Source organism: Schistocerca americana, chromosome 4 (genome assembly GCF_021461395.2).
Source record: "Schistocerca americana isolate TAMUIC-IGC-003095 chromosome 4, iqSchAmer2.1, whole genome shotgun sequence".
In the NCBI taxonomy this organism is placed as follows: domain Eukaryota; kingdom Metazoa; phylum Arthropoda; class Insecta; order Orthoptera; family Acrididae; genus Schistocerca; species Schistocerca americana.
Window position 1 is genome coordinate 434,349,818 of NC_060122.1, and position 21,242 is coordinate 434,371,059.

Below are 21,242 nucleotides of genomic sequence, written 5' to 3' on the forward strand. Positions count from 1 at the left end.
TTTGCCGGATATAGACTGGGAGACTCAGACGTTCATAACGGGTGGCAGGGACAAAGAATCCAGTGAAATTTTTTTAAGTGCTTTATCTGAAAACTACCTTGAGCACTTAAACAGAGAACCGACTCGTGGCGATAACATATTAGACCTTCTGGTGACAAACAGACCCGAACTATTTGAAAAAGTTAACGCAAAACAGGGAATCAGCGATCATAAAGCGGTTACGGCATCGATGATTTCAGCCGTAAATAGGAATATTAAAAAGGGTAGGAAGATTTTTCTGTTTAGAAAAAGTGACAAAAAGCAGATTTCAGAGTACCTGTTGGCTCAACACAAAAGTTTTGTCTCAAGTACAGATAGTGTTGAGGATCAGTGGACAAAGTTCAAAACCGTCGTACATAATGCGTTAGATGAGTATGTGCCAAGCAAGATCGTAAGAGATGGAAAAGAGCCACCGTGGTACAACAACCGAGTTAGAAAACTGCTGCGGAAGCAAAGGGAACTTCACAGCAAACATAGACATAGCCAAAGCCTTGCAGACAAACAAAAATTACGCGAAGCGAAATGTAGTGTGAGGAGGGCTATGCGAGAGGCGTTCAATGAATTCGAAAGTAAAGTTCTATGTACTGACTTGGCAGAAAATCCTAAGAAATTTTGGTCTTATGTCAAAGCGGTAGGTGGATAAAAACAAAATGTCCAGACACTCTGTGACCAAAATGGTACTGAAACAGAGGATGACAGACTAAAGGCCGAAATACTAAATGTCTTTTTCCAAAGTTGTTTCACAGAGGAAGATTGCACTGTAGTTCCTTCTCTAGATTGTCGCACAGATGACAAAATGGTAGATATCGAAATAGACGACAGAGGGATAGAGAAACAATTAAAATCGCTCAAAAGAGGAAAGGCCTCTGGACCTGATGCGATACCAGTTCAATTTTACACAGAGTATGCGAAGAAACTGGCCCCCCTTCTTGCAGCGGTGTACCGTAGGTCTCTAGAAGAGCGTAGCATTCCAAAGGATTGGAAAAGGGCACAGGTCATCCCCGTTTTCAAGAAGGGACGTCGAGCAGATGTGCAGAACTGTAGACCTATATCTCTAACGTCGATCAGTTGTAGAATTTTGGAACACGTATTGTGTTCGAGTATAATGACTTTTCTGGAGACTAGAAATCTACTCTGTAGGAATCAGCATGTGTTTCGAAAAAGACGGTCATGTGAAACCCAGCTCGCGCTATTCGTCCACGAGACTCAGAGGGCCATAGATACAGGTTCACAGGTAGATGCCGTGTTTCTTGACTTCCGCAAGGCGTTCGATACAGTTCCCCACAGTCGTTTAATGAACAAAGTAAGAGCATATGGACTATCAGACCAATTGTGTGATTGGATTGAGGAGTTCCTAGATAACAGGACGCAGCATGTCATTCTCAATGGCGAGAAGTCTTCCCAAGTAAGAGTGATTTCAGGTGTGCCGCCGGGGAGTGTCATAGGACCGTTGCTATTCACAATATTGATAAATGACCTTGTGGATGACATCGGAAGCTCACTGAGGCTTTTTGCGGATGATGCTGTGGTGTATCGAGAGGTTGTAACAATGGAAAATTGTACTGAAATGCAGGAGGATCTGCAGCGAATTGACGCATGATGCAGGGAATGGCAATTGAATCTCAATGTAGACAAGTGTAATGTGCTGCGAATACACAGAAAGATAGATCCTTTATCATTTAGCTACAAAATAGCAGGCCAGCAACTGGAAGCAGTTAATATCATAAATTATCTGGGAGTATGCATTAGGAGTGATTTAAAATGGAATGATCATATAATGTTGATCGTCGGTAAAGCAGATGCCAGACTGAGATTCATTGGAAGAATCCGAAGGAAATGCAATCCGAAAACGAAGGAAGTAGGTTACAGTACGCTTGTTCGCCCACTGCTTGAATACTGCTCAGCAGTGTGGGATCCGTACCAGACAGGGTTGATAGAAGATATAGAGAAGATCCAACGGAGAGCAGCGCGCTTCGTTACAGGATCATTTAGTAATCGCGAAAGCGTTACGGAGATGATAGATAAACTCCAGTGGAAGACTCTGCAGGAGAGATGGTCAGTAGCTCGGTACGGGCTTTTGTCAAAGTTTCGAGAACATACCTTCACCGAAGAGTCAAGCAGTATATTGCTCCCTCCTACGTATATCTTGTGAAGAGACCATGAGGATAAAATCAGAGAGATTAGAGCCCACACAGAGGCATACCGACAATCCTTCTTTCCACGAACAATACGAGAATGAAATAGAAGGGAGAACCGATAGAGGTACTCAAGATACCCTCCGCCACACACCGTCAGGTGGCTTGCGGAGTATGGATGTAGATGTAGATGTAGATGTAGATATTCCTGTTGAACAGTCTAGCTAAGGTCCAGGAGTGCCTGTTCTATGACTGGTTGCAGGCCCACAGCGAGTTCCTGGGGCTGAGCCAGCACCAATATGGCCTTCAGAAAGCAGATCTATTGATGACACAATAAATAGAGCCCCTGAAATTGTTGGTGACTCTAAAAGTAAGTACATAATAGTGATTGTGATTCAAATCACTGGCGTTTTCATCAGTTTCTGGTGGCCCACAATGTTCAAGTGTCTAAATGATCTTTAAGTCCCAAGGTATCTGTACAAGAGATTCCAAGATTATTGTTATGGACATACTGTTGAATTGTGTTCAGGCAATCATAAAGTTGTTAAAAGGTAGCCAAAGGCCGCACAAAAGACTCTATAAGTGGTCCTATCTTCCGCGACTTAACTATGGAAACCCTCCTGTTTCTCATCATTGAGGAAGACACTGTCACTAGGGTAGTGGTATACACGAAATGCATCCTAGTGGTGGTTATTGCATACTGTCAGGCGAAACTGGAGGAAAAAAGTTTGTGATGTGCTCGAGTGTAAATGGCGTGGTGTTGAAATTAGAACCTATCTGTAGCAGCCCAAAAAACTACGTAGATGTTACTGGACTGGAAACTCTACGATTACAGCAAGTTTTAAACTATGCATATCCACAGCTCAAGGTATGCATTCTTGAAAAATAAACAGCCAACAGTTGTATGAACCTTTAATAAAAAAATGGTTCAAATGGCTCTGAGCACTATGCGACTCAACTTCTGAGGTCATCAGTCGCCTAGAACTTAGAACTAATTAAACCTAACTAACCTAAGGACAACACACACATCCATGCCCTAGGCAGGATTCGAACCTGCAACCGTAGTGGTCACGCGGTTCCAGACTGAAGCGCCTTTAACCGCACGGCCACACCGGCCGGCCGAACCTTTAATAGTACTACTGATTTCACAGTGTTAAGAGTTGCATCTTTAGGTACATATGAATAATGAATACATGGGGGTATTAAAAATGAGAAGATAGCAGAATGTGATGTACAAAAATATGTAAACACAAAAGAACATTTAAAGATAGTCAACTTACTTATTTTGAGATCAGTTACAGTAAAAAAGTTGTGCGTATTGGACATCCCACCATTCCCAGTCAGGTTACAATGAATTCATCGAAATAGTTACAAAAGTCAAAATTTAATGCAAGCAGAATAATTTCCATAAAAGAAGTTTAGCCCTAAAAGAACAGTAAAGTTGTAAAGTCAGGAAAAGAGATTTAAAGATGAATAGCAATATTAAATAGTACTCACAATCAAAAGACTGGACATAGTGAAAAGTACCACAAACAAAAGACATAGAATGAATAAAAGAGTGGTAAAGAGATGCAAAGTGGATTAAAACAAGTCTTCCCATAACAGCTCTGATGCATATCGGTAGGAAGTGAAGGTCTACATCAGCTGTCTGACACCTCTATATACAGCATTTGTCATCAAGATTCCATCTCTCTAATTCAACGTGACCTGCAGTCCCTCCTTGAAACCTTAAGCCCGTTGTAAGGACTAACATCTCAATCTATAGAACTTCGTACCCCACCCAAACCATGCACCCACACCTTTTACCTTCTTCCTAAGATCCACAAACCCAATCATCCTGGCTGTCCTATGAAGCACATACCAAACGTATACCTGCCTTAGCTGACCATCACCTGCAACCCACAGTACAAAGACATCCCTCTTTTATTAAAGACATAAACCATTTCCTAGATCATCTGAAATCCCTGCCTATCCCACTCCCACCTTGCTTTTCACCATTGATGTCACATTCGTCTATACCAACATCCCCCACAAACATGGTCTGTTTCCTCAACCAGTGTCCAACTGGTTCCAAACCAGATTTCCCGGACCATCACATCCAATTCTGGTACTGCTGATCCCTCCAAAAAACAACTTCAGAGTACACCACTTGTGATTCAATATTACCCTGGTCTTGAATGTATTAATCAGCTACTTCAACAAGGCCATGACTTCTTAAAATTGTGCCCTGGAGGAAAATTCATTCTGTCTGAGATTTTACCCGCCACACCTACAATAGCTTTCTTTTGCCATCCAAATTTCTGCAATATCCCTGTCGGACCCCATGCTCCTTGTGCATCCATCTCCCTACCCTATAGCTCCTAGTGCTGTGACCATCCCCACTGCAAGACTTGACCTGTGCACCCTCCTACCACTACCTATACCAGCCCTGTAACTGGCAAAACATATACTATCAAAGGGGTAGCCACCTGTAAAAGGACACATCATGTACCAGCTGTTATGTGGAAACTGTTCTGCTTTTTACATTGGCATGACTTACCATCAAGTTATTAGTTAGGATGAATGGGCATGGGCAGGGGTGTATACCAGCAACACACAATATCCTATTGTTGAGCATGCGCTACAACATGACAGTCACGACATCGGTGCCTGTTTCACCACACGTGCCATCTGGATTCATCCCCCCGACACCAGTTTCTCAGAACTCTGCAGTTGGGAACTTGTGCTATAACATGTCCTTAGTTCTTGTCACTCTCTTGGCCATAATTTATATTAATCTCTTCTATCTCAGTGTTTCTTCACAGTAACTACTCCTTTCTTCCCTCCAGTTTAGTTTTATACATCTTTCATTTTCTGACCTGTCTGTTTTTCACAGTCCACCTCCCACATCTGTTATGTGCAATGCACTTAGCTTTTCACTCTTATTAGCCGGCTGCTGTGGCCGAGCGGTTCTAGGCGGTTCAGTCCGGAACCGCGGTGCTGCTACAGTCGCAGGTTCGAATCCAGCCTCGGGCATGGATATGTGTGATGTCCTTCGGTTAGTTAGGTTTAAGTAGTTTTAAGTCTAGGGGTCTGATGACCTCAGATGTTAAGTCCCATAATGCTTAGAGCCACTTCACTCTTATTAACTCATGCAGAAAGTTGTAGCAGTAATCTCTGTCTTGCATATTACCCTATCTTCTGCTGTGGAAGTTCTCAGGTTTTCAAATCTCATCCAGTGTCATCCCCAACAATCAATTTCATCCCATCTGGTAAGTCTCCCCTGACCTGCAGTTCTGGTTGATTTTTCTGAACTGTACTCCTTTTCCTAAACCTCTCCAGTCATTTTCCTTCAACTGTCTTCCTTCGTCTACAACCCTTCTGTCAGAAGAAGGAACTACTGTCTCTGAAAGCTTGCATAAGTATAACGTCCTTTTATGTGTGTCGTCCTGCTGCCGCTTGGTGAGTATATTTTTTTAATCTATCCAATTAATTATTTTTTAAGTATTAGATTGACAGAAACTCCTGAATGGCTGAATGGAACATATACAAGGTGTGTGAGAAAAGTAATGAGACTGACAACACTACAAGCGATCTGGCAACACTGTGCTGTTTTACTTGTGTAGTCTGGTATGTTCATCTCTTAAGGATGGTCAGTCCAAGTTTCAGCTCGTACAGCCATCATGTGATTTTTGAGAATGCCATCAGTGAAGTTGTTTTTTCGTTGTGTATTAGTTGAATTTAGAACAACACTATGGCATCAAGTTTTGTGTTAAGCTCAGGGAATCCAGGAGTGTGGTCTTTGACAAATTGAAACTGACCTATGGCGGACATTCCGTATCAAGAACACAAGATTTTTGCTGGCACAAATCGTTTCTGGAAGGCTGAGAACATGAAGAAGATAAATCTCACTCAGGGAGACCATTAAGTTTGAAAACTGATGAAAACGTTGAACGTGTGCATGCGTTTGTGAGATCAGACTGATGTTTAACAATAAGGATGATGGGTGACTGATTAAACTTGGACATTTTTGCTGTACATGAAGTATTGACCAAAGTTTTGCAGAAGTGAAAGATTTGTGCCAAGATGGTGCTGAAAAACCTCACAAGGACAATCAAAGAAACATGTGCAATGATCTTCTTGAGAAGACTGCCAATTACCACAAATGGTTCAGTTCTGTGATTGCAGGTGATGAATCTTGAGTTTTTGAAGACAATAATGGTACAAAGTGGCAAAGTGAGGAGTGGCACACTGGGACATCTCCTCAACCTAAAACACTTGGTTTGAGCAAATAAAAGATCAAAACAGTGCTGATTTGCTTTTTTGACACTAGTGGTATCATGCATAAAGAATTTATTCCCCCATAACAAACTGTCAACCAAGTCTTTTACATAGTTTTCCTTGAAATGTTTAGGCAAATGGTGAACTGAGTGAGACTGGACATTGCAGACAAGTGGATGTTGCATCGTGACAATGCCCCTTTCACACGGCCATTTCTGTTATGGAATTTTTGCCCTCAAAAGGCATTTGTATGTTTCCACAGCCCCTCCACTCACCTGATCTGAGTGTTTGTGACTTTTTCCTTTTCCCAGAATTGAACAATGAGACTGGGAACGATAACTCTGCCATTGTATAGCTACCGAACGGAACTACTTTGGAGGAGCAATATTGTTGTTTGAAAAAAATAAAAACTTTGGTAGATTAAAAAAACCAATTTCATTACTTTTCTCACACAATTCATATATGAGGGGCTCAGAGCAAAAGTGGACCAAATAAAAAAAAAACAAAAAAACAAAAAAATCCTGGTTTTATGACAGTTGAATTCAAAATACCAATAATTATTCAGAGCAATGGTAAACAAAGTTTGTAGTGCGATATTCAGGATTCAGTAGTTCCCTGGTGCTCTGAGACAATAATGTGATCTTTCAGAGCAATGATGAGTGTCATAGTTGAGTGTCCAGTCTGCATTGTACAGTGTTTATACTGAACAAAACTGTACATAATATAGCAGCAAGACATGGTAGTTTAATGTCAGGCTATGCTGTAGGGCAAGGTTTTCATGCCAGAGCTTCTAGTACAGAGGACAGATATCATGCAGTGGATTTCTTGGCTGTATGTAAGCATAATTTTGTAGCTGGCATGAGTGAGATTGTTAGGAATGATTTTATAAAGAGGAAGTTAGTAGAGGCAGCTCAGATCTGGCCTAACAACAACCCTTAGCAATTTGTAGACTACAAAGCATGTGGGGCAGTACATCTATTCCCCAGAGGATTGGTTCAGGATTGTAAAATCTGCAAAATGAAAGGCACTGAATTTTGAAGTCACTGTAATGAAAATTACAAAAAATAAAAAAAAAGTAGAGGCAATTTCAAACGACAAGCAAACTATTGATAGCTATGAGGTAAATTGGTTAAAAGGTATGAAAGAGGCATGCATTTTACAATGACATTTAAAGAGACAGAAATTTTGTGGGATTCAGTGAGATAAATTTTGTGAAGAAGAAGAGGAAAGGAAATAAACTAAAGTCATCAGCCAGTGTCCATCAGGAACAACTGTACAAGAGTCAGAGGTCAGTTACAAATGAAAAGAGAAGGAAATGCTTATTTTAATGAATTTCATGCATACTGCAAGAATCTTCCAACTCTAGAGATTGCTTCAAGAGGAAGTTCATAAAATAACCAGCAAGATTTTCATGAATGTGGTAATTCAGTAAGTGAGGATGAGATACTGTTTGTGTGAAGAAAAAGAAGAATAAGAATAAGAAGAGGAAATGTTAAGTGAACTTGATTGTAGGTTTTTAGTTGCATAATTAATTAGAAGACAAAAAATAAGAGGGCACCTTAAAATAGAGAAAGAAACAGAGCAACAGGTTTAATTGCGTTTGAAGCCATTAGTGAAAATTGTTCAGTGCACTAGTGAACAATGCCCAGTAAATTGAAATTAGGCTGTAAAAAACATTTTTATCTTAATGAAAATGTCTGGATACCGTGTATCCTAGATTGGCTTGTACTTGTTCTTTTTCGCTATAAAAATTAATTTGAGAGTCTATTATCCTTTTAGAACACTTTATTGCATAGATTGCAAATTTAATTACATAGCTAACCAGTTTCAGCCAGTTCAATGGCCATCTTCAGATCGGGTGTAATGGTTTACAATGAAGTACAGATCAATAAATCTTATCCAAAGCAAAAATGTAGTAATACAATGAAGTAGAGTATATAACCTGTACAGTACGCTGTTAAGGGGGTAGGATGACAAACTTGCTGACTTTGAGCAGTAAAGGCACCACAGGATATTTTAATTTCCACTGTGTATACTTTTACAAATAAATTCACAAAACTTTGTCAGAATGACCAGGAAGGATTCAGGATTCACACTCATCGAATTTTCCAAATCTATTAAAAACTGTGGTAAAAAAATGAGATAATTAACTATAAAATTTGAGTTTTTTCTAAACATGAAGTTTAAAATGTAACAGCTCATTCATTTTTTCATAAATTAAATAAATTCAGAGTTCCATACACCTGTGAGTATGGCTTGTACGCTGTACAAAATTCATCGAAGAATCTCTCTTACTTATGTAGCAGAGTGTACCTATAGCAACAAATGCAGCCAATAGTAAGTGACAAAAATGATGAAATTTCACCTGTAAAAAAAGTTTATTTTGCTATGTTTTTGAACTTCCACTGCTATGAGTGTGAATGCTGAATCCTTCCAGGTCATGCTGACAAAGTTTTATGAATGTATTTGTAAAAGTATAGACAATGGAAATTAAAATGTCCTGTAGCACCTCTCCTGCTCCAAGCTGGCGCAGTTTGATGCCCTACCCTGTTTAAGTATCTTTTTGCATGTTTGTGTTCAACACACACACACACACACACACACACACACACACACACACACACACACACACACACAAAATAAAATAAATTATGGAACTGTTCCAAAGTCGTCTTAACATTTACACCATTGTGATATATGTACATTACCTATCCATAACCACAAAACTTCCAAAATATTAGATGTTGTATAGAGTTCTGAAAAGTCTCACACTGTGCAGATGAACAATGCAGAATCCCATGTGTATGATGATCTTACAGTTTCTGAGTTAATAACCATAAGCAATATAGCACACCATACTGCATGGCACAGAAACCAGTTGAAGTCGTCCACTGACAGAAACAGGCAAACTAACTGCTGCAGATTGTTTAGGCCTTAAGTCATAGCTGTTGTCACCAGGTGGCAATACAGTATGATCCATCTAACATGTGAGGTTACAACACTGCTTTTCCGCTATAAATTAAATAAAAGACATCAGTTACCTAAAGTCTGTTGGTAGCCATTAGACAATATGTCAAACATAACCATGTATAATACAATATAATGGAACTTGTTACCTAAACTTAAATACTTAAAACATAAGCTGCACAGATATTTAAGGTAAGAGATTTAAGTTCATTTATCAAAATCTGTTGTCTGAAAATGCCGTGGGATGGTCAAAAATGTATGTAAACAACCTGACATGCAGAAATATGTTAAATACTTTAAAATATATGAGTTGCACAGACCCTTAGGGTATGAGATCCGAGTTCATTTTATCAAATTTGTTACACGAAAATGCCATGATACAGAGCACTACCAGTGCAATTTCATATAAACAATCTTACATCCAGTGATTAAATAGATAGGAACTTTTGACAATAACTACATTCCATTTCACGAACAGAACAGGTAATGAGAATGTTACAAACCTAGAAATATATTTTTACATTACCTGTCTCTACTGTTCATATACCAGAACACATTACGTCAATAAAGCAGTAGATATTATTCCAACATACAGTATTATAAAATACAACCAGAACAGGTACATGGTAAAGTCTTGCAAACCTTGTATTATGTTTCAGGATATATACTCTACCTTCCATATGCTGGAGGACATTACATCAATACAGCAATAGACAGTATTTTTATTCTGTATCATGAGACAGAGTTATGGTGACATTATGAAGTACAACTTCCCTTAAGTATAAACTTTAGGGAAGCTTTGTTTGACCTATTCCTTCCCAAGTTCAAATCCTGTCTAGTTGATGTAAATTACAGTGAAACCCTATGTGTTCAGGCACCCCAGTTTCTCTGCAATGATCGAGAGCTGTCACCTGTCTCCCTGTTCTGTATAGGTAGTTGGGTCATCTAGGCATGCTCATAGTTTGTCTTTAACTTATGGGAAAAAGTCATATATACATACCAGTGGTCCTATGTTCCAGTCATTCCACCATTCATCTGTTCTTCAGGTCCAGAATTGGATTTTGTTATTGATATTTACCCCTGTAATCACTTGCAGTTGGTAGAGTCTGTGTCAATGCAGCCAGTAGCCTGCTACCCTGTACTACTGATGCGGCAGATCCCCAGCATTACCAGTATAGCTTTGACAGGTGTTGTACTGAAGGCCCCAGTAAGCATGAGAAGTACACCCCTCTGTACTCATCTAAGGATGGATCTGCAGTTCTTGAATCAGAGCTGATGTGTCCATGCACTGGTTGCCAAGCCAACTATAGCATTGAAGACAGTGTTGTTGTGTGCCCTAAGAGCATCCAACAGTTACTTATAATTGGTGGTACTGGCTCACACAGACATTTGTGCATAATATTCACTGCTTTTTCTATGGGTAGCTTAATACACTCAAAAAGGAAGGAAGGAAAGAAAGAAAGAAAGAAGAAGAAGATGCACCATGAAGGAATTATCCAAATGGGGAAAAACTCGGTAGATATGATGTAGATGTACATACAAACAAATGATTACAATTTCAGAAAATATGGATGATTTATTCAAGAGAAAGAAGTTCAGATGCATTGGGCAACCTCTGGCCATTATGTAAATGGTTATTCGGATTGGTCTTGATTGATAGATTTGTTGGACGTCCTCCTGAGAGACATCATGCCAAATTCTGTCCAGTTGGCATGTCAGAACATCAACATCTTTGGATGGTTGGTGGGCCCTGCCCCTAATGCTCCAAACATTCTCAATTTGGGAGAGATCTGGTGACCTTGCTGGCAAAGATAGGGTTTGCCAAGGATGAAGAAAAGCAGTAGAAACTCTCACAGTGTCTGGACATGCATTACCTTGCAGGAATGTAAGTAAGTCCAGAATGATTTGTCATGAATGGCAACAAAATGGGGCATAGAATATTGTCAACGTACTGCTATGCTGTAAGGATGCAGCAGATGACAACCAAAGGGGTCTTGATATGAAAAGAAATGGCAATCCAGATCGTCAGTCCTGGTTGTCAGGCCATATGGTGGGCAACAGTTATGTTAGCTTCCCACCACTGTCAGGAGCATCTCCAGACACGTCTTCACTGGTTGTTGGAGCTCAGTTTGAAGCAGGATTCATGACTAAAGACAATTATACTCCAGTCAATAAGATTCCACGCCATGGATGTGTGTGGAGAAGCGTCGCACACCAGTGGGATACCAACCTGATTGTCACATGCATGTGGCCCAACAGCTAGGAGTAGTGGTCTGTGGTGCCATTTGATTGTCGTCTGTGTTATAATTTGTAAGGGCACCTACTAAAATTCTTATTCAGATTATGTACAGTCTTGTGTGCCGTCTGTCTCTTCTGAGTTAGCTCCACCTGCTGTTTACCTGTCACTCGCTCACGAACTCAGTGTTGTGCTGGCAGCCGCCCATGTCAGTTCTTACTGAAATGCATCAGATCGTTCAGTTTCAGCATTTCGTTGACAGGGAACATCAATTTTATTTAAATTCCTTAAAGCATTTATTAATGGTTCTGTCAATAATTGCAGTTATTTGTTAGGTGAATAGTTTCTAACCCTTACAGGTTCATTTTCAAGCCTGGCCCACTGAGGCTACAAAAACAGTACATCGTTGTCAGTGAACAGTGAGTACAAAAGTGGTTCTTCTTCTGTAGTGGTCAATCCAAGGATTGGTTTGCAACAGCTACAATGGCAGCTTGTCTCCATTCTGTGCGTCTTTCAGCTTTTCTCTTCATTTCTTTATAGGCGTTACATCCCACATCTTTCATGATTTGATCCATGTACCTCAGTCGTGGTCTTCCTCTTGGTCTTTTTCCATCAACATATCCCTCTATGATTGTGTTCAGGAGTCCTTTATGTCTTAATAGATGGCCTGTAAATTGCACTCTTCTTTTAACAATGAAACTCCAGAAGCTTCTCTTCTCACCTGCTCTTTCCAGAACCACTTTGTGACCTTGTTGATCCATTTTATTTTGAGCATGCGCCTATAGCACCACATTTCAAAAGAATTTAGCTTCTGGTCTTCCTCTGTCCCGAGAGTCCATGTTTCACACCCATAGCATGCCACACTCCACACATATGATTCCAAAAATCTTTTCCTGATATCAAGGCTGATGCTCTTAGATGTTAATATGTTTTTCTTCTTGTTAAAAGCAGCCTTTGCTTGAGCTATTCTACTTCTCACTTCTGCCTTGCTCCTTCCATCCCTGGTAATATTACTGCCCAGATAAGTAAATTTATCAACTTGTTCAAGCAGTTCATTGCCTACATGAACTTGGACTTTCACTTGATCTTCTTTGTCGCACGCCATTACTTTTGTTTTTGCTTTATTAATTCTCATATTATATTCTTCACCCATAACTTTATCCATTCTATTCAGTAGGACTACAAGATCTTCTTCACTTTCAGCCAGGACAGCTATATCATCGGCATATCTTATCATATCTATTCGTTGGCCATGAATTACTACACCTGTCTGTGAATTTTCCCTTACTTTTTTCAGCGCCTCTTCGATGTATACGTTAAAGATAACAGGGGATAGTGCGCAACCTTGTCGGACACCTTTCCGTATCTGCACCTCTTCTTGTTTTGTCCGTCCACGGATAACTGCTGTCTCGTTTTTGTACAGGTTCCATATCATTTTTCTATCTTTATGGTCTATTCCTACTTTTTTGAGTACCTCAAACATCTTATCCCATTTAACATTATCAAAGGCTTTCTCTACATCTACAAAAGCTATGTATGTTTTCAGGTTCTTATCTAGTCGTTTCTCTATTATTAGTTTTAGAGCAAATATTGCTTCTCTGGTTCCTCTATCTTTCCGGAATCCAAACTGGTCTTCGGAGAGTGTAGCTTCGACTTTTTGTTCTATGCATTTTAGGATAATTGAGGTTAATATTTTAGAGGTGTGAGTAACTAGGCTGAGCGTCCTATAATTTTCACATCTTGTAGCATTTGCCTTCTTTGGAATGGGGATCATAATGTTTTTCTCAAAGTCTGTAGGAATTTTACCCTGCTCGTACATGTTGAAAACAAGATTATACAACTCCTGATTCACTTTTGCTCCTCCAGATTTCAGAAGTTCGGCTGGGATATTGTCTATACCAGGCGATTTGTTGTTTTTCAATTTTTTCAGAGCTAGTTCAAACTCTTCCTTTAATATAGGTTCACCTATGTTGTGTGCATCTACTTCTGTTTCTTCTTCCATGATGTTTTCAGACAAGTCTGGTCCGCTGTACAGTTTTCCTATATATTGTTTCCATCTTCTTGCAACTTCATCATCGTCATCCAACATATTGCCATTTTCATCCATCACAGCCCTACACTTGTTTCTTCTGTCTCCAAAGCAATGTCTCACACTTTTATAGGCCTTGTCGATATTTCCCTTGCTCACGTTGTCCTCAACTGAAATACACAGATCATCAAGGTATTTTTCTCTTGTTTGTTTTGCCTCTCTGTTGATTCTGTTTTTCAGACTCTTGTATTTCTCTTGGTCTTCCTTCTTCACAGAATTTTTTAATTTCCTTCTTTCTTCCATCATATTTAGTAGGTCATTAGTGATCCATTCCTTCCTTTTCTCTGTCCTTTCTTTTCCTATTACTTCGTCTGCTACTTCTAAAATACCAGTTTTTATTTTTCCCAGCTGCTTTGGATGTCATTGCAGCCCTGTGTATTTGTTTTCTTGTCTGTTTCTAGTTGATAGTGCTTCAGTGTATTTTCGTTTTTCAGGTTTGTCAAATCCCATTTACATGTACTTCTTTTTTTAATGTTCTTTAATTTTAGCTCAGTCGTCATCATAACGAGTATGTGGTCACTTTCCACATCACAGCCTGGATATGATCTGCTGTCCTTAACTCGGTTTTTAAATCTTTGCTTCACTAATATGAAGTCAATTTGATATCTGTTAATGTCACCAGGCATTTTCCAAGTATATCTTCTTCTTGGATGATGATTAAAGAAGGTATTTGTAATGCAAAGTTTATTTCTTTGGCAGAATTCTACAAGTTTCTCCCCTCTTTCATTTCTTAATCCTAATCCAAAATTCCCTGCCACGTCCTCTTCTTTACCTTCCCCAACAACGGCATTCATATCTCCCATGATGACAAGTTTTACAGCTCCTTTAATTCTGCCAATTACTTCTTCAAGGTGGTCATACATCATGTCGATTTCATCATCCTCGTGCATCGTAGTTGGCATGTATACTTGGATTATGATTGTGTCTCTTGGTTTAGTTTCCAATCGGACATAAATTTCCTCTCACTATGTTGAACAAATCCTTTTACTCTTAACCCTATCTCTTTATTGAGGATAATTCCCACTCCTGCAATCCCGGGATTGTCTTGTGCTGTTCCAGTGTGTATGATTCTGTAATCTCCTGACCAAAAGTCGCCAGTGTTTGGCCATCTCATTTCTGAGACTCCCAGTACATCAATATCCATTCGTTTCATTTCCATTTTCAAGTTTTCCAGTTTACCACATTTAAGAAGTGAGTTGACGTTCCATGTTGCTATCCTTCTTATATTAATGCTTTTGTATTTTGGTATCTCTCTAGTTGTCCCCGCCCAGAGATCCGGATGGGGGACTATTTTACCTCCGGAGAATTTAACCAAATAGCTTTCCATCATAAGCTGTTGATACTTGGGATACCCGCCTGGGTCTTTAATGGAGTGGTTTCCCGTTGCCTTCTCCATTCTATGCCGTTGGCCACCTTGTGGCTCCTCTGCCTTTAGGAGCAGTTTCCCACCCCAAGGGCAAGAGAGTGCCCTTCCTTCTAGCCGCTCATCCGCTCTCCTAGAAGGCCAATGGCAATTGATAGAAGGTAATCTCCTTATCCCGGGAGATATTCGGCTCAGTAGAAGTATAGGTTGGACATAGAAGACCCCCTAGCCCTCGAAACCTAATAGCGTCAGGGTCGGAAAAGAACAAGAGTTGGCCGAGGGTGGCCAAATAGGAAAGATAAAAGTGAGGAGCCTGGAATAAGTAAGTGGAAGCAATGCCAGGACTCAGCTCGGGACCCCGTGGTCGCCAGCCACGTACTCACTAGGTGTGAGTCCCTGAAGCAAAAGTGGTATTACAATAAAAAGTTGAAATGTAACAGAAATTAATTATTTGAATATAAACATACCTGCACTGACAGTGCCTGATCTTAATAATAAACTTTGAGTAGCAACACACGCTCTATAAATGTTTGCAGGCTGGATGCCGCAATCCACACATGCCCATTACCAAGTGAAAATCAAACTGAGGGTTAACGTAGCCATCAGCACCAGGAAACTTTCTAGGGCACTAGTGTTGCGCCTCACATACAAGCGCACGTCCGCGGCCAATGGGCATGTTGCGCTTTTCATGGGCAGGAGTCTAAGCACCTTTATTAAAGCTGACCTCAGTACTGAGAATGACAACATACAAATGCTAGTGTGAATGTGTACTTGTCAAATATTTGAACAGAAAACAAGCATTTCATGTTCAAGTGTGCGTCCACGGCCAGTAGACGCATCAAATTAAAATGTGGCGCCATCAAAAGTTTCCCGGTGCTGTTGGGTATATTGACTTCCAGTTTGATTTTGACTCGGCAACAGGCATGCGTGGATTGTGGTATTCATCCTTCAAAAATTTATAGAGCATGTGTTGTCACTCAGTGTTCGTTATTAAAATCACTATCAGTGCTGGTACGTTTGTATTCAAATAATTAATTTCTGTTACTTTTGAACTTTTTGTTCTAATACCACATTTGTTTTCACTGTTCACTGACAACTATGTATGTATGTATTGTTACTATAGCCTCGGTGGGTCAGGCTTGAAAATGAACCTGTAAAGGCTCAAAACTAGTCGTCTCATAAATAACTGCAACTGTTGACAGAACCATTAAAAATGCTTTAAGGAATGCATCAGATCCATTCCAATAAGACTTGTTTTATTTACTTTGTGTTCCTTCATCATTCTTTTACTCATTCTAATTTATTTTGTGGCTTCTTTTTGTTGTTATTTTCACTATGTCATGTCTGTTGATTGTGACCACTATTTAACATTGCCATTCATTTTCAAGTCCCTTTTCCATGTTTAGCAAAATTATTGTTGTTTTAGCTGAATTCCTTTGTGGCTGTCTTCTTCATTCCACCAGTTTTAAATTTTGACTTTCATCACTATCTTGACGAAGTTGTTACAACCTGAGTAAGATTGATGAGGCATTCAGTACACACAACTTTTTCCCATAAATAATCTGAAAATAAGTAAGTCGACTACTGTTTTTCATTTGCTTTTATCAGTTACATATTTTGTATATCACATTACACTATCTCCTCCCTAGATTCTTGTTATTTCTATAAATACTTTTGTATTTTTAATTCCCCCACGTGCTATTCTTCTTTATTTAGATGCAATTATAACATTGTGGAACTGGTAGTACCGTTAAAGGATCATACAGCAGCTGTCTGTAATTGTAGGGTTTCCAATCTAAGATAATTGCCCTTTGAGTAACATTTAGGATTTTTTTTTGTGCTGCTATGGATAGTTTGCATTTGAACACCACTGCCATACACACTGGAGCACACCACTAACCCTTTCCTCCAGATTCGCCCAAGAGTGTGCAGATACTGCCATCAGTACATAGTATACTTACACCACCATTCCACCAACAGTGCTCTCCTCATTGAGGGGAATCAGGAGGGGTTCAATAGTTAAACCCCAGAAGATAGGGAGGACGACGTTTCAATCCCGCGTCCTGGTTTAGGTTTTCTGTGATTTCCCTAAATCACTCCAGGCAAATGCCGGGATGGTTCCTTTGAAAGGGCACGGCCGAATTCTTTCCCCATCCTTCCCTAATCCGATGAGACTGATGACCTCGCTGTTCGGTCTCTTCCCCCAAACAACCCAACCCAGAAGATAGGACAACCTAAAGAGCCTTTTGGGCAGCATTTTGTCCAGGTACTGAAATTGAGACCAGCAAAGCAAAAGCAGAAATACTTAATCTGTATTCAAATTTTGTTTTAGGAAGGAAATAAACACGGGTATTGTTACAGTTCAATTCCTGTACCACTCCAAAGAAGAGTGAAAAAGATATTGGTGTCAGTGGCATAAAAACCGTGAAAATCAAACTTAGCTCTGTGGTCTGATGGAATCCTTATCAGATTCTATGGTGAATTTCCAGATTATGTTAGCCTTCCTGTTAACTATAATATGCCAGTGGGTCTCTGGTCAAAAAACTGTGCATATTGGATGGAAGAAAACACAGGCCACACGCATTTATAAGGGCAGCAGAAGTGATCACAAAACTAATGTCCAGTATCTGTGAAACGCATTTGTTTTAGAATCTTGGAATAAATCTGAGATTAAATGCAATAAGGAATCTCAAACAGAATGACCTCCTTTATGCCAATCAGAAGAGATTCAAAAAATATTGATCATGTGGAGCCCAACTCGCACTTTTCCAATGATATTCTGAAAGCCATGGATCAAGGCAGTCAGATAGGTGCATTGTTTCTCAATGTCCTGAAGGCATTTGACTCCATACCGCATTTATGCTTATTAGTGAAAGTATGATAATATTGTTATCAAGTGGGATTTGTGATTGGAAGGAGAATTTCTTGGTGGGGACACAGCATATTGTGTTGGAAGAAGAATCATTGACATGTAGGAATAACTCCAGGTGTGCCCTGGAAAAGTGTATTGGTACCCTTGCTGTTCAGTTTGTATATTAGAGACAATATTAACAGTAATCTCAGATTTTTCACAGATGGTGGAGTTGTCTATAATGAAGACTGTCTAAAAAAGCAGCACAAATATTCAGACAAATCTTGATAAGATTTGAAAGTGGTGCAAAGATTGGCAAGTTGATTTAAGTGTTTTTGAAATATAAAATTGTGCACTTCATAATACAAAAAACATAGTATTGCATACTAAAATATCAGTGAGCTGCTGTTGGAATTTGTGAACTCATGCAAGCACCTGGGTATAAAAATTTGTAAGTATATGAAATGAAATGAACACACAGGTTCACTTACGGGTAACTCAGATGGCAGACTGTGGTTCATTTGTAAAATACTAAGCAAATGCAATCAGTCTCCAGAAGAGATTGCATACAAAACACTCATGCTACCTGGTTTAGAATATTACTCAAGCATGTGGTACCTGTAGCAAATACAAATAACAGGGTATATTGAATGTATACAAAAAGGTCAGCACAAATGATCACAGGTTTGTTTGACCCATGGAAGAATGTCACAAATCTGGTAATATAATACGACCCCTACCATCGCTCCCACAGGCATCATAAAGACAACATTAGACTATTACAGCATGCACAGGAGTGTTTAAGAAGTAATTCTTCTCACACTAAATACTTCAATGGAATGAGAAAATACCCTAACAACAAGTTCAATGAGAAGTATCCTCTACTGGGCACTTCACAGTGTTCTAGACCTGAGCCATCTGAAATTATCTAATTAAATTTGTGGTTATAAATGCAGTAACCAGTTACGTCGTATCTGATTATTACAGAGAAATATATGCAGAATCATAATTTACATCTAACGTGATTTCAGTTATTTGGGCTAATTTTAATTTGTAAAATCAATGAAAATTTTTTTGTACCACTGAATACTCTTATCCAAACATAATCCTCATTTGACTGTGTTTCTCAACTTTTGCTACAGGTATACAGCAAGCACCTGCTGTTGGACGTGCTGTTATGGAAATGATGTTTGAAGGTGGATTCAAGACAATAGATTTGAGTCGTTTTGGATTTGATAGGCTAATGTATAATGAGTTGCTAAGGGAAGTGAACATCATATGATTGCAAATCATTCCATTACATGGTAATGAGATCTGAATATTAAATAGTAGTGTAATTATAAAACACTGTATTTTCTCATCTGAATATAAAAACGAGTTTTTCATTGTAAAATATTGTATCATAAAAATGATCAAATATTCAAACACTTAATAAAAGAGAAAATTTATTCAACATGCAAAAATAATTAAATTCAATTTGTCTACCTGCTAGTGTAGAATTATAGCAAGCAGAATTGGACAGCGATTTATGTAAAGAAAAATATAAATTTTACTGACCTACCTGACTTAACTCAAGTTAATGTAAAGAAAAGACTGTTAGATTGCAGCTATAAAAATTACCAAATTCAGATTGGTTATTGCTAAAAAATGTTAACCTATCACCACCTGGAAATTTTGAACTTCTATATAAATTAATTGGAATCATTGCTAAACAAAGGGGAAAAAATGGAGTGTGATATGGTACTCTGTGAAGAGCTCAACATTGATTTTCTCCCAAACAGTATAAACAGGGAGACCCTTATGAGCCTTGCTCCAGGCCGCAGTTTAAATGTTGAAGTAGATACTGCCATCCGCGTAACAGACACGTGTGAAACATCTCTAATTCAATTTTGTGTCAAGAAGAGTTTATGCAGCACTTTCCCAAAATTTTCAATGCAGCCTTTAGTGATTACCTAACTCAGATACCAAGCGTGAAAGTAAAATGCAGTATTGGGCACAACCTGTCTTTAAAAACAACAGTTAAATATTATGGTCAGGATATATAAACTATTTCAACAGTTCACTAACAGTCATTACACACACACACACACACACACACACACACACACACATACACATATAATAGAGGGAAACATTCCACGTGGGAAAAATATATCTAAAAACAAAGATGATAAGACTTACCAAACAAAAGCGCTGGCAGGTCGATAGACACACAAACAAACACGAACATACACACAAAATTCAAGCTTTCGCAACAAACGGTTGCTTCATCAGGAAAGAGGGAAGGAGAGGGAAAGACGAAAGGATGTGGGTTTTAAGGGAGAGGGTAAGGAGTCATTCCAATCCCGGGAGCATAAAGACTTACCTTAGGGGGGAAAAAGGACAGGTATACACTCGCGCACACACACACACACACACACACATATCCATCTGCACATACACAGACACAAGCAGACATTTGTAAAGGCAAAGAGTTTGGGCAGAGATGTCAGTCAAGGCGGAAGTAAAGAGGCAAAGATGTTGTTGAGAGACAGGTGAGGTATGAGTGGCGGCAACTTGAAATTAGCGGAGGTTGAGGCCTGCCACTCATACCTCACCTGTCTTTCAACAACATCTTTGCCTCTTTACTTCCACCTTGACTGACATCCCTGCCCAAACTCTTTGTCTTTACAAATGTCTGCTTGTGTCTGTGTATGTGCAGATGGATATGTGTGTGTGTGTGTGTGTGTGTGTGTGTGTGTGTGTGTGCCTGTCTTTTTTCCCCCTAAGGTAAGTCTTTCCGCTCCCGGGATTGGAATGACTCCTTACCCTCTCCCTTAAAACCCACATCATTTCGTCTTTCCCTCTCCTTCCCTCTTTCCTGATGAAGCAACTGTTTGTTGCGAAAGCTTGAATTTTGTGTGTATGTTCGTGTTTGTTTGTGTGTCTATCGACCTGCCAGCGCTTTTGTTTGGTAAGTCTCATCATCTTTGTTTTTATATATATATATATATATATATATATATATATGAGGTGACTTACCGAACAAAAGCGCTGGCAGGTCGATAGACACACAAAATTCAAGCTTTTCCCACGTGGAATGTTTCCTTCCATTATATATATATATATTTCATTCATTTCATTGTTGCCCTTATGGACAGTGTTTGAACTCGAAAATCACATGATGACACAATTTTCACTTCTTTCCTTTCTTCCTCTTCTCTTCCCAAAATCTCTTCATCCTTTGGCTGTGCTCCTGTTTCCTTTGCTCTGTCCATAATGTTCCTTTCTTCTTTCTCTCCTTTACAATAAATTTTGCACTC

The 21,242-nt window shown here is 39.3% G+C and overlaps 1 protein-coding gene across 1 annotated transcript in view; it reads left to right on the plus strand.

The window, feature by feature from the left end:
* Positions 1 to 19,388, plus strand: part of LOC124612641 (FAD-dependent oxidoreductase domain-containing protein 1-like) — a 105,299-nt gene extending 85,911 nt beyond the window's left edge. The window contains exon 9 of the mRNA XM_047140941.1: positions 19,083 to 19,388. Coding sequence (XP_046996897.1) covers positions 19,083 to 19,222 — 140 coding nt within the window. The 3' untranslated portion in view covers positions 19,223 to 19,388. The remainder of the gene's footprint in view (positions 1 to 19,082) is intronic.
* Positions 19,389 to 21,242: the final 1,854 nt, after the last annotated feature.